General features: G+C 39.0%; 1 protein-coding gene across 1 annotated transcript in view; it reads right to left on the reverse strand.

Annotated features, from left to right (window-relative positions):
• The window catches only part of dnah12 (dynein, axonemal, heavy chain 12), a 43,774-nt gene extending 28,825 nt beyond the window's left edge, over positions 1–14,949 (reverse strand). Inside the window, exons 1-25 of the mRNA XM_052105340.1 lie at positions 14,750–14,949; positions 12,427–12,514; positions 12,291–12,317; positions 11,998–12,187; positions 11,537–11,597; positions 11,250–11,408; positions 10,832–11,027; positions 10,390–10,578; positions 8,652–8,805; positions 8,142–8,233; positions 7,513–7,691; positions 7,281–7,416; positions 7,022–7,147; positions 6,796–6,930; positions 6,480–6,673; positions 5,113–5,353; positions 4,807–4,992; positions 4,512–4,712; positions 4,030–4,224; positions 3,751–3,872; positions 3,050–3,332; positions 1,034–1,153; positions 787–943; positions 441–613; positions 92–244 (exon numbers count right to left, since the gene is read on the reverse strand). Of these exons, the coding sequence (XP_051961300.1) occupies positions 92–244; positions 441–613; positions 787–943; positions 1,034–1,153; positions 3,050–3,332; positions 3,751–3,872; positions 4,030–4,224; positions 4,512–4,712; positions 4,807–4,992; positions 5,113–5,353; positions 6,480–6,673; positions 6,796–6,930; positions 7,022–7,147; positions 7,281–7,416; positions 7,513–7,691; positions 8,142–8,233; positions 8,652–8,805; positions 10,390–10,578; positions 10,832–11,027; positions 11,250–11,408; positions 11,537–11,597; positions 11,998–12,187; positions 12,291–12,317; positions 12,427–12,514; positions 14,750–14,949 (3,957 nt within the window). The remainder of the gene's footprint in view (positions 1–91; positions 245–440; positions 614–786; positions 944–1,033; positions 1,154–3,049; positions 3,333–3,750; positions 3,873–4,029; positions 4,225–4,511; positions 4,713–4,806; positions 4,993–5,112; positions 5,354–6,479; positions 6,674–6,795; positions 6,931–7,021; positions 7,148–7,280; positions 7,417–7,512; positions 7,692–8,141; positions 8,234–8,651; positions 8,806–10,389; positions 10,579–10,831; positions 11,028–11,249; positions 11,409–11,536; positions 11,598–11,997; positions 12,188–12,290; positions 12,318–12,426; positions 12,515–14,749) is intronic.
• Between the last annotated feature and the right edge of the window lie 1,982 nt (positions 14,950–16,931).

Below are 16,931 nucleotides of genomic sequence, written 5' to 3' on the forward strand. Positions count from 1 at the left end.
AGGCAGCAATGCAGCTAACTGAGCTTTTGGATGCAGCCCTTGAGTAAGATTGGAATTAGTTCAGCTTTATAATTGACACAAGCCCTTTCACCTTCCCCATGGCAAGGTAGTCTAGCCCATCGGAGCAGTTGAAAACCACACACTGCACAGCGAGGGCTTTGGCCAGATCTTTGGTAGTCTCAGTTTTGCCTGTGCCTGCAGGGCCCTCAGGAGCTCCACCCAGATTCAAGTAAAATGCTCCAATCTGTAAATGAAAGCAACTATAATTCCAAAAATATCATTCCAAAATAGAATATTTTTTTATGATAAAATGGATAGTTAGCTGACATGATTATTAAATCTGATTGATAATGATTAAATTAATGAATTGTTGCAGCACAGTATATTCTGTATTATCCTAGCATTACAAATTGCACAAAAAAAATAGCTATTAAACATACCAAAGTTCTGTAGCATCTGTCTGTTAATGGTGTGATGACCAGACGAGGAGAGTTCCCAAGGTATTCATATGCATACTTTACATCACAGTTTATAATGCGAACACGAACATTGTCGTTGGCCCAATAGTAACGTAGCTGGGCAAGCCACTGGAAATCTGTCTCACTAGAAACTCCTGATATGGAATTACAAGGTGTTTAAGAAAAACAATGTATCACAATAAAGACAGTAAACAGTAACCACACAATTCAATAATGTTTTTGATGTTGTATGTTAAACAGAAAATATTTTACAAAATGTAAAATGCCACAACTACTGTATCACAAAAATTAAGCTGAGCAAGAGAACCTTTCTCAATCATCTCCATGATAACATCCCTGGCATGCACATCTATGGTCACTAGGGCCCCTAGAGTGATGCGTGTCTGCTTGGGCTGCTTCCCTCTCACCAGCTCTACAATATCATTGAGCTGATTCTGCAGCTGCTTATAATAGTTCTTCAGACCCTGTAACATCACATCAGATCAACACCTTACACAAATATCACAATAATCACAGAATCCAATGGTCCACTGATACAAAGAGCAGTTCCTTACATTAGCTCCACTCCTGATGGCCTCATGAACCTCCTGTGTCCAGAACATCTGAGAGGTACAGAGGACAACCTGTCCAGGCCAATCACGTACCCAATTATTCCTCTTGGTCTCTGGATAAGCCTGAACACATTAAACTTGGTAAAATAGTTCTAAAAATGTTTCAAGATGTGCATCTCCAGAAGGAAATACAGCACCAATGCGCAAGTGCTTGCAAAAGAACAGTGTTGAAATTTTATGTTAAACAAGTTATCACACCTAAAACAGATCGCGGGTAAATGGGAGAGACATAGAGAGACATAGAGAGAGATGGATAGTAATGTGCAATATAGATGAGGAAATAAATGCAAAAAAAAAGACCAATCACAATTCAGTATGCAAACAGATGTAATAAAGAAGACCAATTGCAATTTGTTATGCAAATATTGCAATAACGTCATAGTTGTTGATTACATTTTGAAAGCTATGAGTACATTTACATGCACCATGGGTGGCTGCAGGATTTCATCAGAAGGTACACACAAAAATCTGCCTAATACAACCATGTAGGGGGACCGGAAGCATGCTCCCCTGGGAGAATTGTTTTGTAAAAACAACACCAAAGCATTCAATTCTGGTGACTCTGAGAGAAAAAAAATTTGTATTTTGTATAGTATGAGAAGCGTATATAGAATGTTATTATTGGCTAAAGCATTTCTTCCAGTAACCATTCAGAACAAATGCATTCTCACACTAAAAAAGCAAAATGCACAACAACAAATAAATCAGAACGTAGGCATCTCAAGACGTATTTTTATCAGTTGAAGTTCTTTTTAACTTGACACAGGGTCTAAAAATGCAGTGCTCCCATGAGAGATGTTAAAATCACAGTGAAATGTAACGCAGTAGTCAAAAGACATCCATCTGGCAAATATTTATGATAATGATTTCACCTCTAAAGAACTAAATTGTGCCAAAAAATTATCAAATAAATTACTAAAACTGCAATTGCGAGTGGGGTGGCCAATGGGGTGGCCAGGCTCCGGTCCATGGTGGCCACGGCCACCCCTGGCCACCCCCTAGCTCCCCCACTGGAGCGGACACAAAAACACATTCGGTTTGAACAGCCCCTTGCTCACATGACACAGCACAAGCTGAAGTCTCTCAAAGTTATGTTTCAAAAAGACAGACTTTTGTTTCAGCTGATTGTAAGTAAATTGTCCAGAGCTGTTTGTTTCTATCCTAGTATATATCCTGATACTGTTTTGTGTGAAACTGCTCCAAATGATTCAGTGAGAGAGCGCTCCGAAAATAATTTTACTGAATTCACTGAAAGAAACGACTCAAATTAATTATTTATTCGCAAATTGGACATCGTTATTTCTTTTAAACAGCCAACAGAAATACGGGACAAACTTTGATGAAATATTCTAAGAGAAAATGTTTCTCAGGTCAGTAGTAGCGCTTATGGTATGCACAGTGCGTATGGCAATACAGATGCAGGCGCCACTGACATGCAGAACATTATGTTGATAACTACTAAAATCAGCTTATTCTGACAATGAATCTGAAAATCGCATTACTAGTGAATTGAAATAATCGGTTTATTCTCTGCTTTTGACTAGAAAACGTAAACAGACATGCACACATTAGATAAGCTGGTAAGAATGCTGGTGTTGTGTATTATTGAGATAAAGAAAGTAATATTCGCTGGTCAAGTGATCATAAAATGGCAGCGATAATGAATGTGTGCCGAGAACCATATGTAGAATAATTCAGACTAATATGACTATAACAGAGTCTTCATCTCATGCGGGTGTAATCATTTTAAACATATTATACCTTAGTCTGAAATTATCTGCAAAATAAAGTTTGAATGGAGTCTGTATGTTAAGCGGTTCAGACTGAATTTCTCTTCAGATTTAGGATTAGAGATTTAGAAACAACCCTTACCCGAATATTTGAAGAATATCTATACAGTTCTGCCTTATAAGCACTATAATAACAAATTAAATTAATCACAAAAACATGTGCACACACCAGCCTGGAGCGATTGATCACATCAAGGACACTTCTCAGCATGATGTCTTCCACCTGCACCAACCACTTCTCCACAGCTCCTCGAGCTTCAGAGGTAGAGATGAGCTGGATGAGCTCCACACGTTCCCCCTCACTGCTGTACATGGCCTGGATGTCCAGGTTGGGCAGGAAGTCCAGTTTAGCAATGCCCTCAAAACATTTCTTCAGGTGGGGCTGCACTCGCATCGGGTCCTTGGTTTCTGAGAGGATCTCCAGCATCTCATCATTTGAAAGGAAGAAGAACCTACAGAGTGTAGAAATTATCAAATAAATTAAAAAAAAAACATTGTTAGGAGGATTATTTCCATGGCAGTTTGCAAGTATGATGTGACTCAGTAACTTAATGGTGAAGTGTATCATTTTTGCATCACTAGGGTAACCAAACAGAATTGCAAAATATAAAAAAAAATACTCCCATGTGTTTTGGTTGGACAAACAGAGAGTCCAATGGCGCCCCAAACTCACTTCATTGGTTAAGCCAATGTTGTTGCTATGTCAGGCTGGGTAAGATGCTCAAACAAAGGGCAAATCAACCTACGAATGGTTAACTTATAGTTGTCTCTGCATATTAAAGTGGGTATAATAGAGTTTTGTAACATTTAATTAATTATACACATCACCTTTAAATATGCATAGTTTGGATCATATATACTGTATATTACCGTGGAAAAAACAATCTTTTCTTCTCAAGGTATGCATTCAGGCCTTTCATAATGGTTTCAAGGAGAAGGTAGGACTCTTGCAGTTTTTCAAACAAGCCAGGTAGAGAAGTTGCAGGTAAAATCTGTACAAAATGAGAGGTTTATTTGTATTGACATTAGTTATTTCAAGCTGAAATTATGCTATTAGAGATTTATGCCACATGTGAGCAAAACAAAAGTTTATTCCTAAATCCTTGATCCTTGATTTGCTTGTATGTGGGATTTGTAGTGAGTCAGCACCTTTGGGTCTTTCACACAGTGTCCCATGACATCCTTCCAGTGCTTGTTTACAATCTGAAAGAGACGACCCTCCTCTGGCATCTGCTTCATAATATCTTCTGAGCTGAAGATGGGTTCCAGGTATAACCACTGATGCTGCACCTTCAGCCACTCGTCTATAGTGTCTTGGATACGGATCAATCGCTCCTCCCAAACCTGATGTGAATCAGCATAGTTACACTTTCAAAATTATCCAATCTTGCCCAAGATAAAGAATAAGTACAGTTATATTATGAGCAGAAAAGGGATAATGATGGCTCTATTCCAAGTCCTAATGAGCGGCCTTGCTGCCTACTCTCTATATAGAATGCTGACTACAAAAACAGGTCACTAGGTTTTGGAACAGAGCGGATATGTTCTATACCTGATTTAAACCCCTTATGCACAAGCCTGGTTTTTAAATGTGTTCTCTTGTTATAATATGCAACAACAGATGGGCTAACCTTGATTTCTGTCTCAAAAGGCTTAATGAAAGGAGAGCCTCTCATGGTTTGGGTTTTTACAATCTGGTCATCCAGCATGGTTTGAATCTCATCAACAGAGGAGAGGATGGACACCCCGGTGTCTCTGTATGGGTGATAATGGAATGACACATTATCCCAAACCTCCACCATATTCTGCATGGCCCTCTCCAGAGTGAATTCCTGAATGTGTACAGAATAAAGCTGTCAGAAAACCCACTTCAGTTCAGAAACATTCAGGTTTCATAATTAAGATGTGAGATATTTTGGTTTTAACTTTGCTGGCTCCTGCACTGATGCTCTCAAACAGCTCCAAGAATGGGGTGAGGTTCTGTTTGAGGACTTTGCGCAGAGTGCTACCAGAGTCAGGTGTTAAGTCATAGCCCACAATTTCTGACATTTGTGCCCAGTGTCGAGATCTGATGCCAGGGTTACACAGGGTGGACACCATTGGAATGTACTCCTGTTTAAAACAGTGTTTGAGGATAAAGGAGAATATCAAAGGGCAGGTCCAATTTTCTCTTGTTTAGAATCCAGAATAAAAGCCATAATCATGATGTACAGCATGAGGTGGAAACCCTACCTTGAACTCTTTGACTTGCTCAAAAACACTGGAGCAGATAAGAATAGAGGCATTCTCCTGTTTGCCCTCCTCTTCCTCTTTCGGCTTCTTTTTTATTCCTGCTATTTTCTCTCGTTCTTGCTCAGCTTTCTTTTGTTTCTGCTGGAAGTACTTCAGCATCTTGTATATTTCTCTGAGGTACTCCTCAACCTCCAACTCGATACTCTCACCATTCAAATCCAAGAAAGACCCATCCATCCATCTAAACTCAGTAGAAATAACAGGATAAGATATGGTATGATAAGACATGCAGTGTCTATGAGACAAAAACAAATGCTCTGTGAGAAAAAAAGCTATTGTCTTACACTCTGATTTACCCCTCTGTCTGATAATAGTGAAAGCATGATGAAGCATTATAAATAAATCTTAAGGAAAAGAACATTCATCATTTTCATGTCATCATAAAAGGAATATTCTGGGTTCAATACAAGTTAAGCTCAATCGACAGCATTTGTGGCAAAATACTGATTACCAAAAATTATTTAAAGTCTTTCCTGCTTTTATTAAAAAAAAGCTAAAGTGAGGCACTTACAATGGAAGTGAATGGGTCCAATTTTTTGAGGTTTTAAAGGCAGAAATGTGAAGCTTATAATTTTATAAAAGCACTTACATTAATTATTATGTTAAAACTCTTGTATCATTTTAGCTGTAAAGTTGTTTAAATCATAATTTTTACAGTCATTTCAGGATTTTAGGTTTTGTTGACATCACATCGTCATGGCAACAAAGTTGAAAAATTGTATATAACTTTACACAGAAAAGGTTAGTGAGTGATTTTGTCATTTTAAAATCATGTTTACATGCATATTATTTACATCTTGTGGAGATCTTGTGAGTATTTTAAAATAATAAAAATTGGCTCCATTGACTTCCATTGTAAGTGCCTCACTGGAACCAAGATTTTTATTTTTTTTTAAGAAAAAAGATAAAGAAAAGGAGGGATGAGTCGAAATGAATTTTTGTAGTAATCAACATTATGCCACAAATGCTGTCGATTGAGCTTAACTTGTATTGAACCCAGAACATTCCTTTAACTCACCTTCATGTCTTTCGAAACCTTTGTGACATTCTTTCTTCTGTGGAGACATTTTGGAAAAAGTTTCTGCTCACTGTTTTCTCCTATTTAAGCTTGAAAGCTCTGCACCCCATTCAATGTAATCACATAAGAAAATGTAAAAAAGTACATACAAATTCTCCTTATGTGCACCACTGAAGAAAGAAAGCCATATAGGTTTTAAACATGAGGATAAGTATACATTTTTAGGCTGAACCATTTCTTTAATAAGCAAAAACTGGAGCATATTTTAGAATAAATTATTCCACAAAACCTTTTCTTTGTGCGCTGCCATTTCAAAATCAAGTTGAATAGCTTCTGATAGGGCTCTATAGTTTCCTTCATCACCTCCACCTCAGCGTAAAATGTTTGGTCCCATTTGTAAAGTTCTTCCTCATTGTTGATAAAGACAATTGTTTCCTCAATGTCCTGAATCCTTTTCTGCACAGTTCTTACATCAGAAGCATACTGGAAAGAAAAGTAACACAAAAAAGCTATAAAAGTCATCAGGGCCTTTATAAAATGTAATAACCATTGTTTCAGCTCGACTGGACAGATAAATAATGCATATATTTCAGTTTGTAATATACCTGCTGCATCATATCGAGTTCAGAGCACTCTGCAAATTCCTCTGTTCTGCGGCCTACTTTCTCCAATTCTAACAACAGCTTCTCTCTCCGACTCATAAGTTCCTGTTGTCCCTTCATCTTGGCTTCCTCCATCACCTGCAACAATGTGTGCGTAAAGTGCTTCTAATAGGGCAAAGCTTGTATATTTGTAAAATATCTGGATATCTTTATATATAAAAAATATCACCTCATCATTTTGATCAAAGATCGGGTAAATGTTTTGTGGCCAGAGCAGCACCGTGGCATTCAATTCAAGGTGCTCTGCATCAAAAATATGCACATCCAACAAATAATTCAGCCTGTGTTGTGTTTCCTAGAAACAGTTAAAAAAAATATTTGAAAGTTGTATCTCACAATTGATTCATTAATTCATATGCAAGAAGAAATAAATAGAAATATAAAAATAATATAATATGTCCATGAATGTGTGATCCTGTGGTTCTTGCCATTATCTTGTGGTCAAGCTCCTCTGTTCCCTTGGTTTTCACATGTTCAATGTATGCTGTCATTTCCATCATGTCCTCTGTTGTCACAGGGACTTTCAAAGCCCTGTCTCGAATGGTCTCAAACTCTTGACAGATCCTGAAAAATACAGAATCGTGCTTCTGCTTCATTAAATATCAAATAGATACACCACAGATCTAAACACAAAGAAGTTAACATATTGGCACATCTTACTGAAGACTGCATTGACGGTGCGAGCTGACAAGCTTCCCCACAAGGATTTGGGAAAAGGCATTTGATTTCTTTGCAAGACCTTGCTTGAGCTCCTCACAGTCCAGTCGTACCATGTCAAAATGTTTCAAAGAGGGAAGATCAGATATCTCTTGTGACAATGCCCGAAAACGTTCAACTTGCTGATATGTTGCAATTGGATATGAAAACACAAACATGTGGTGTAAAACAGATTAAACCTTACATAATATATAGACACATTAGTATATATTTAATAAATATATACAAAATTCAATTAATGGGATAGTTCATCCAAAAAATAATAGTTCTGTCATGTTGTTCCAACACCATATTACTTTATTTATTCAGTGGAACACAAAAAGAGACATTAGGCAATAAGTTAGGGACTGACAGCCTCAGTCACCATTCACTTTCATTGCATCTTTTGTTCATTCAGTAAAAGTGAATGGTGACTGAGGAAGGAGTCATTCCCCAACATTCAGCCTAATATCTTCTTTTGCATTCCACAGAATATTAAAAACCATACAAGTGTGAAATGCATGAGGATAAGTAAATGATGGCAGAATTTTCATGTTTGGGAGAACTAGTCCTTTAAATATGAGCAGGCTGACCTCAGTGTATTCTTCAAAAGAATGCTCTTCTTCCATTAATTTTTCCACTTGAGCCTGCGCCGTCCCGTTGACTAACCAGTCATAGCTGTTTACTAAAGAATATCCATGGGAAAACATCAAAATGAGCAGAAAAATAGAGAATGCCACAAAACAAATTGCTAACACTGACTTTTGAGTGTTTTTTTTTTGTGTGTGTTGCTATGCAATTGCTAGGGTGTTTTGAGTGGTTACTATGTGGTTTCTTACTGGCCCAAGTAAAAAATAAGACCTCCAAGGTTTTTTTTTTTTGTTTTATATTTTGATTCCTAAATATGTCTCAGGGCTCTTCTTTAGTGTAAGTCTATGGGAATTTTTCAGCAGTTTTATCATCTTCCAGGTCACTAAGAAACATAAGTATTAACACACCTCAACAAGCTGCAGGAGTGTAGGTATCATTTTGTTCTTATGAGCAAAAGTAAGTGATGCTTGCTCTAAGTTTATTCTCAATATTCAGAAAGCTGAGATAATCACCATAGCACTGGAAGTGTTTGGCGGGCCCATCCAAGTTTTTCTGTACAGCGTTCCCAAGAGTGGTCTGTGCCCAAGTCTGAACATGATCTGGAAGCTTAGCATCCACTACAGAAATGTTGCCTTCTGCTAGCCATGACTGGACTGTCTGTACTCTCTGTGAAACAGATAGGACTTGTTTATCAAAAATGAGCTAGCAGATGTGATTCACAGTTCCCCTTCTGTCACTCACTCGACGTTGTGTCAATGTAGTGACACTAGGGGTCGCCCTTGGGAGCCCCAAACACCTCTGATCTTTGAGAAAAGGCCAATGGGAATTGGCTAGTGGAATTTGCATGCCACCGGGTATAAAAGGAGCTGGCTTGCAACCACTCATTGATGATGACTCATGATTTGAGCACCTATTTGGATTGCATGCAGAGCTTTAGACACTCTGAACAGCTCTTTGTCTGCTTTGATGGACAGCGGAAAAGGGAGTGCTGTTTCCAAACAGAGGATCGCCCACTGGGTCATTGACGCCATCACTTTGACATATCACGCTCAGGATGTGCCACCCACATTGGGGCAAAGAGCCCACTCTACTAGGAGTGTGGTGGCCTCCAGGGAGTGCTGTTTCCAAACAGAGGATCGCCCACTGGGTCATTGACGCCATCACTTTGACATATCACGCTCAGGATGTGCCACCCACATTGGGGCAAAGAGCCCACTCTACTAGGAGTGTGGTGGCCTCCTGGGCTCTGATCAATGGCGCCTCTTTAGCAGACATCTGCAGAGCAGCAGGCTGGGCAACACCCAAAACCTTTGCAAGATTCTATAATCACTTGGTTGAGCCGGTCTCGTCCCGTGTGTTGTCATGTACGAACAGGTTAGTTCTAGGACAGTTGTCCGGGTGTACCACTTGCACATAGCACCTTTCCCCTCCCCTGAAATGAAGACGTGCGTTTTTTACCCCTAGTCGTGTTCACGAAGTCGTGGACCCTGGATGTCCTTTCTCTTTAGCCCTGTGGGCCCAGTACATGTGCTAACTAGGCCCTGTACTGAGGTAGGTGCTCCACATCTGCAAAAAGGTTTCCATGGTGGTGTACTGCGTCTTCCTTGGACAGAGGTTTCTCTGTCCCCGGTAACCGTGTTTGTAGACCTACCACAGGACAGGACCTACCACGGGACTTCTCCACATGTGACACTGCCTACAAGGTTCGGTAAGTCCTTGTGATGTATCTCCACTCAAATAGGCAGAGGTCTGCCTGTCTCGCACCGCCATTCCACGTAACACAGTTCAGTTAGTCGTGGCGTTTGTATAAGGACCCCTAGTGTCACTACATCAACACAACGTGGAGTAAGTGACAGAAGGGGAATGTCTCGGTTACTGTCGTAACCTCCGTTCCCTGAGAGAGGGAATGAGACATTGTGTCCCTCCTGCCACAACACTGAACTATCCACTGAAATGGCCAGTACCTTGTCTCGGCTCCTCAGCACAAAACCTGAATGAGTGGTTGCAAGCCAGCTCCTTTTATACCTGTATCTCTGGGGGAGTGGCATGCAAATTCCACTTGCCAATTCCCATTGCTGATTTCTCAAAGACCAGAGGTGATTCGGGCTCCCAAGGGCAACCCCTAGTGTCACTACATTGACACAATGTCTCAATCCCGCCATCGGGGAATGGAGTTTACGACAGTAACTGAGACGTTTTCACATCAACAAAAAAAATCAGCCATTTCTCCATGATGATATATTTCCCAACCTGCATGGTATTAGTGATCAGACTTAGAATTTCAAGCACAGCCTCCTCTAGATCATGAAAGCTGGGGTAAAAGTCCATCTTCTCGTCATCAAATATCAAGTGCATCTTGAATAGGGGGAGCTTGCTGTTGCTAGAGGGATCAAACAGGTCAACAAACGCCACCACACTCCTCTCGACTAGTGCCTTTAGCTAGAAGAAAAACAAAATCAAATCAAATTGTTTTTTTAAGGTGTTATAAATTATTCTTAGTCAACAAGAATACCAAACACAACATATACTTGTGACGATCAATCCCTTTTCTTTCTTATTTAGCAGGGTTGCCATATATTTTGTGAGATACTTTTTAATTACTTTCCTTCTTTTTCATTGAAACTAAGATCAGAGTATGTCACAATTACTTCCAACAGATATGGAACTGCTTCAAAGACATGGCTCAACTCACCTGATTGGATATGAGTGTTGAGGCACAGTTATAAAAGGAGTCTAGCTTTCTAGGTTTGACTTTCTGCAGAGTGTCTTTGCTGGTGAGCAGATGAATGACTTTAGGGAACCAGGCTTTTGTGAGTCTCTCCTCAACTCTCTCACACTCCACAGCTACTTTGTTCTTCAGACTCTCACAGTCAACAGGCCCTGTGGACCTTTACAGCAGGTTCCAGATGTACAAAATCAAATTTAAAGAAACAATGAATTAGTGTTAACAAGTGAACATTGAACACTGGTGCTTATTTGTTACTGCTTATAACAGTTCCTGTTCTATCCTTATAAATCTACAGTATATCAGCATGGGCTATCAAAGAGATGACTTACAGTAAGTAAGAAATGTATAGCTTGTACCGTTATCTATTAATTATGTACGGTACCTGCAGTCAGAGAGATCAATGAAGAGCAGTTGGGAGAATGTGCTGTAGCAAATATCAAGTATGCTTTTCATGACTGGATGCAATATGTGTAGATTGTTCTCTATCTCCTTTCGACACTTCACAAAGCTGTCATGCCATGGACAGGAGAAATCTAGAATTCTGACAAAGCAAAACCAACATCATAAGCATTGCCCTATTGCCTGTTACAAAGCCAAATATACTCAATAATCTGACTGTTTTAGAATTATTATGTTTGAGTTCTTAATTGTATGAACTGGCATACTTACTCAGCAGATGTGCCTCTATCAGCTGTGTCTGCTGTCAGTGGATCCCTCAATATATTATTTACTAGGAAAAGCATTGATAGAAATCAAATTAAAAGGTTTGATTAAGTGTCCTGCAATATAACTTTGATTAAGTCACATTAAACACACACACACACACACATGAAAGCTGAGATTTTATAAAAACAATGCCATGCAACTACAGCGCCAACCACATTGAGTTGTAATGGCAATATTTAAGTGAGAGAAGTGATTTCATTGTTGCCCTTAGCAGGAAAAGGCATGAAGGAAATGTAAATGCAATATTCGAGTTGTGTTTTTATCAGTCGAATATTTAAAGCTGAACGACTATTCGATTACTTGTGCACATGCCTAATGGTCATTTCTAAAATTGTTCAAGTTAATCATAAGACAATAACAATTTATTCTTTTTTAAGAAATTCTAGAACAAGATTTGGACTCACCTCTGTGCTTAACCATGACTCTCATGTAGTTCTCACTGACCTCCTTGCAAATCTCTTCAAGCAGCTCTTCCCTACCGGGCTCTTGGCGGAGCCAGGGGGACACCCGGGCCAACATGGCATCCAGCCACTGTTGCTGAAAAGGGGCAACAGGACTTTGTTCTACGCACTCTTTAAGGAACAGGTAATTCATCTAAAAAGAGAACGTGGAGAAAAGTTTAAAGCACAATGAAAATAAATTAAAAGCAGTTTTAAGCTGGAAGAGGTCAAAAGTAATGAGGGGAAAAAAAACATACATAGTGTTTCCTCTCATCACTGATCATCTAGAAGAAGAAGAAAAAAGCAAATACAATAAAAAATAGGATTAAACTGTTCTCTGTGAGACAGTATTTAAAATCAAATACTATGGTGTATCAAGTAAAAGATTCATACTGTTGAAGGAAACTCTGGTTCAGGAGATGGAGGAGTCACTGGTCCAGCTTTCTTGGTCTGCACATAAGCCTTCAATGCCCTGTCAACTCTAACAAAATTACAAATATCTCCATTACAATATCTTCCTAATACAAAAGCACCCATTAAAGTCTGGTTCACAGTTTCATGACAATAGACAACAAACTACAACATTTCAAATGTTTTAATGTTGTCTGTTTGATTGGCTGCCATTTTACACCTGATGTTTGTTGACATTTGTTGGAGTAATGTGAAAAATCTCCAATTAGCTTTAGCATATATTTGCGTAGTTGTGCATCCAACAGTAAACTATGAAATGTTATACTTCTAAAACAGCATTTTTTATCCTACATGGAGATTTTATATATATATATATATATATAATCGAAATTATCCAGTATATATATATATATATATACACTCACCTAAAGGATTATTAGGAACACCATACTAATACTGTGTTTGACCCCCTTTCGCCTTCAGAACTGCCTTAATTCTACGTGGCATTGATTCAACAAGGTGCTGAAAGCATTCTTTAGAAATGTTGGCCCATATTGATAGGATAGCATCTTGCAGTTGATGGAGATTTGTGGGATGCACATCCAGGGCACAAAGCTCCTGTTCCACCACATCCCAAAGATGCTCTATTGGGTTGAGATCTGGTGACTGTGGGGCCATTTTAGTACAGTGAACTCATTGTCATGTTCAAGAAACCAATTTGAAATGATTCGAGCTTTGTGACATGATGCATTATCCTGCTGGAAGTAGCCATCAGAGGATGGGTACATGGTGGCTATAAAGGGATGGACATGGTCAGAAACAATGCTCAGGTAGGCCGTGGCATTTAAACGATGCCCAATTGGCACTAAGGGGCCTAAAGTGTGCCAAGAAAACATCCCCCACACCATTACACCACCACCACCAGCCTGCACAGTGGTAACAAGGCATGATGGATCCATGTTCTCATTCTGTTGACGCCAAATTCTGACTCTACCATCTGAATGTCTCAACAGAAATCGAGACTCATCAGACCAGGCAACATTTTTCCAGTCTTCAACTGTCCAATTTTGGTGAGCTCTTGCAAATTGTAGCCTCTTTTTCTTATTTGTAGTGGAGATGAGTGGTACCCGGTGGGGTCTTCTGCTGTTGTAGCCCATCCACCTCAAGGTTGTGCGTGTTGTGGCTTCACAAATGCTTTGCTGCATACCTCGGTTGTAACGAGTGGTTATTTCAGTCAAAGTTGCTCTTCTATCAGCTTGAATCAGTCGGCCCATTCTCCTCTGACCTCTAGCATCAACAAGGCATTTTCGCCCACATGACTGCCGCATACTGGATGTTTTTCCCTTTTCACACCATACTTTGTAAACCCTAGAAATGGTTGTGCGTGAAAATCCCAGTAACTGAGCAGATTGTGAAATACTCAGACCGGCCCGTCTGGCACCAACAACCATGCCACGCTCAAAATTGCTTAAATCACCTTTCTTTCCCATTCTGACATTCAGTTTGGAGTTCAGGAGATTGTCTTAACCAGGACCACACCCCTAAATGCATTGAAGCAACTGCCATGTGATTGGTTGATTAGATAATTGCATTAATGAGAAATTGAACAGGTGTTCCTAATAATCCTTTAGGTGAGTGTATATATACATATACATACTCACACTTGAGGACTATTTTAAAGGGATAATTCACCCAAAAATGAAAATTCGCTCATCTTTTACTCAAACTCATGGCATCGCAGAAGTGTACAGCTTTCTTTCTTCAGCAGAACACATGAAGAATATTTCAGCTAATATTCTGTATTAGCTAAAATATTATGTAGGTCCATACAATACAAGTAAATGGGTGCCAAAAATTACATATAGTCAGCATAAAAGTAATACATACGACTTCAGTGTTAAATCCATTTCTTCAGAAGTCATATGAAAGGTGTGGGTGAGAAACTAGGGGCCAGATCTTGAAACGTTATTAAGAAAATAATTCTTCTTATCTACTGCCACCCTTTCCCATTCACCCGCCTCGTACTTTCCAACATGATATAATTATCAAGCTTCCCAAAGAAAACTTATACCTTGCTTTAATTTCCTCCACAAGAACATATTGTCTATTGAAATATTTTTTCTTCTTCTTTTCTTCCATGTCAAATTAAAAGTTATCAAATGGTTACCAGCAAGTAATTTATCCTATGACAAGTAGTGTATATAGGCCTATATATATATATATATATATATATATGATGTCAAGTCAACAACCTATTAACAGAGCCAATAAACAAAGCAACTAAATAGAACAGCAAAGCTCTTACATAATTTTCTGGAGCTGCTGCTGCTGTTGTTTGCTTCTCCTGTGTCGCAGAAGTTTCCTCCTCACGGCCATTCTGCTCTCTGGAAGGTTGGAGCCGGACGCCCCTTCTTGAGCCGGTGGGATTGGGATCGGAGGCAGGGCAGTGTACCTCCTCCAACCATCCTGCGCCTGCGATTTAAATGCCTCCGCTGAGGTAGGCATTTCATACAGCGACTGAAAGAAATTTCAACATTTGTTCCGTTGAAATATATATTATTGTTTTACTTTTTATTATTATTATTTGCTTTGTATTACGATTAATTATCATTAAATGGTACATCAAACACCAATACAAAGGTTTTGTTCATACCATGAAAAAATGTATTCTGATGAACAAATTAGAAACTAGTATGCAGTTTTACCGTTTCTCAAAGCGGTTTGCTCTATACGTCATCCGTCCTCCTAGAAGTTTGTTGTACTGATGCAGTTTCCGTAAACAGTGTTGTTGCCATAGAAGCACAAACGGAAACGCTATGGACGCATGGAGCGCATGGAGTGGAATATAGAGGACGTTCACACCGAACGCGTTTTTGCGTCTGTCTGCGCTCTTTCATTTAGTTTTTCAATGTAAACTTGCCCAGTCTAGACGGTCTTAGACCATAGCGCCACGTCCAGCTGTTTTGCGAAAGTTTTTTTGTTTTAAAAACGTGGATTTTCAAACGCGTCTCGAGACAACGGCGTTCTGTTAACGCAAGCTCGGTCTAAACACGGCATGTCATGTCAAGACATAATGTGGACTTCAGGCATTAGGTCTAAAGTTTTACAGACACACGATTTATCACGATTAATTTCAACTGTTTTCTAAATGCAATCTGTCTTTGGAATATTAGTTCAGTTTTAGTTTCCACTTATCTGAAACAAAGAACACTACGTTCTTGGGGTATACTAGGGTATGTGTAGGCTACCTATACACACAAGAGCCAGATGGTAGGTTACGTTGATAAACCTTTTTATTCTGCATGGCGAATATTATACAAAAGCAAAAAATAGCAAATTGATTATTTTGTAGCTTTATTCAGATTTACACCCTGTCATTGTGTTTAATTTGTAACAATGAGGATATGGGTTATTGCTACTGTTTGTATTGTTCCTTGAGAAACGCTTTAATAAAAAGAACTGTCAGAACTGTTAATGAAACATGCTGTGTGAAAAAAATTCGTGAAATAACAGGGGATGGTTGAATTTATGAACACTTTACACCACCAGGGGGCAACATTTCGCCAACATAATTAAGTGCGTTCACAATCTGACACACATGGGGTGATTAATGATGCTGCTGTATGGCATATAGTTTAAAAAGCGGTCTGTCTGGATGTGGAACATAGAATCATTTGCTGCCATTGTGGTCCAGTTCAGTTCCTCGTCCTGAAAATTACTCATCATTGTAAGAAATCCCATAATAGAGGTACTGGTGATGACAAGGCTGCCTGAGTGTTGGCATTCCAGGTATCAGTTAGCAAAAACATTTATAGTTTACTTCTCAGTTACGCTGTGATCTGAATTTTTAGATGTTTATTGTTGCTAGAGCGATAAATGAAGCTGTTAACACATTTCATGCTTTTTACTCCATTATGAGTCAACCATAATGAGTGAAAGCAGTGAAAAACATTGTGGACAGCCCATGGCGTCAACATTTTGTCTACGCTGCATTTCACCGCAATAAGACGAGTGTGTAGACAACATTAAGTAGGTCTGTCTTACCCAATGAAGATGACTGATAGTTGTCACTCTGCTCATCAATCAAGCTGGAAGCACATTTGAGACAAGGGGGCAAATGACCCACTCGGCTCACTAAATTCACTCTGCTGCCATTCATTTAAAGAAACTCAACATAGATAGCAAGGTTTTGGCAATAAACAAAACACTTTCTCTTTAGCTCAGTCCATCTTTATAAATGCAAAAATTATTGCTTCTTTAAAGCAACAGATGGACAGGATGGATGGATGGATGGATGGATGAACAGACGGATGGATGAGAAAGATAGATAGATAGATAGATAGATAGAATGTTCCAAATATTACACATATAAATACAAGACAATATAAGTATTTGTGCAAAACAAAACATTATCATTGCATAAAATATACAGTGTCTCTCATCTCATTATTATTAGAAATATGATTTAAAGACATTCTCAAAGGTAA

This window comes from Xyrauchen texanus, chromosome 35, assembly GCF_025860055.1.
Source record: "Xyrauchen texanus isolate HMW12.3.18 chromosome 35, RBS_HiC_50CHRs, whole genome shotgun sequence".
Lineage (NCBI taxonomy): Eukaryota > Metazoa > Chordata > Actinopteri > Cypriniformes > Catostomidae > Xyrauchen > Xyrauchen texanus.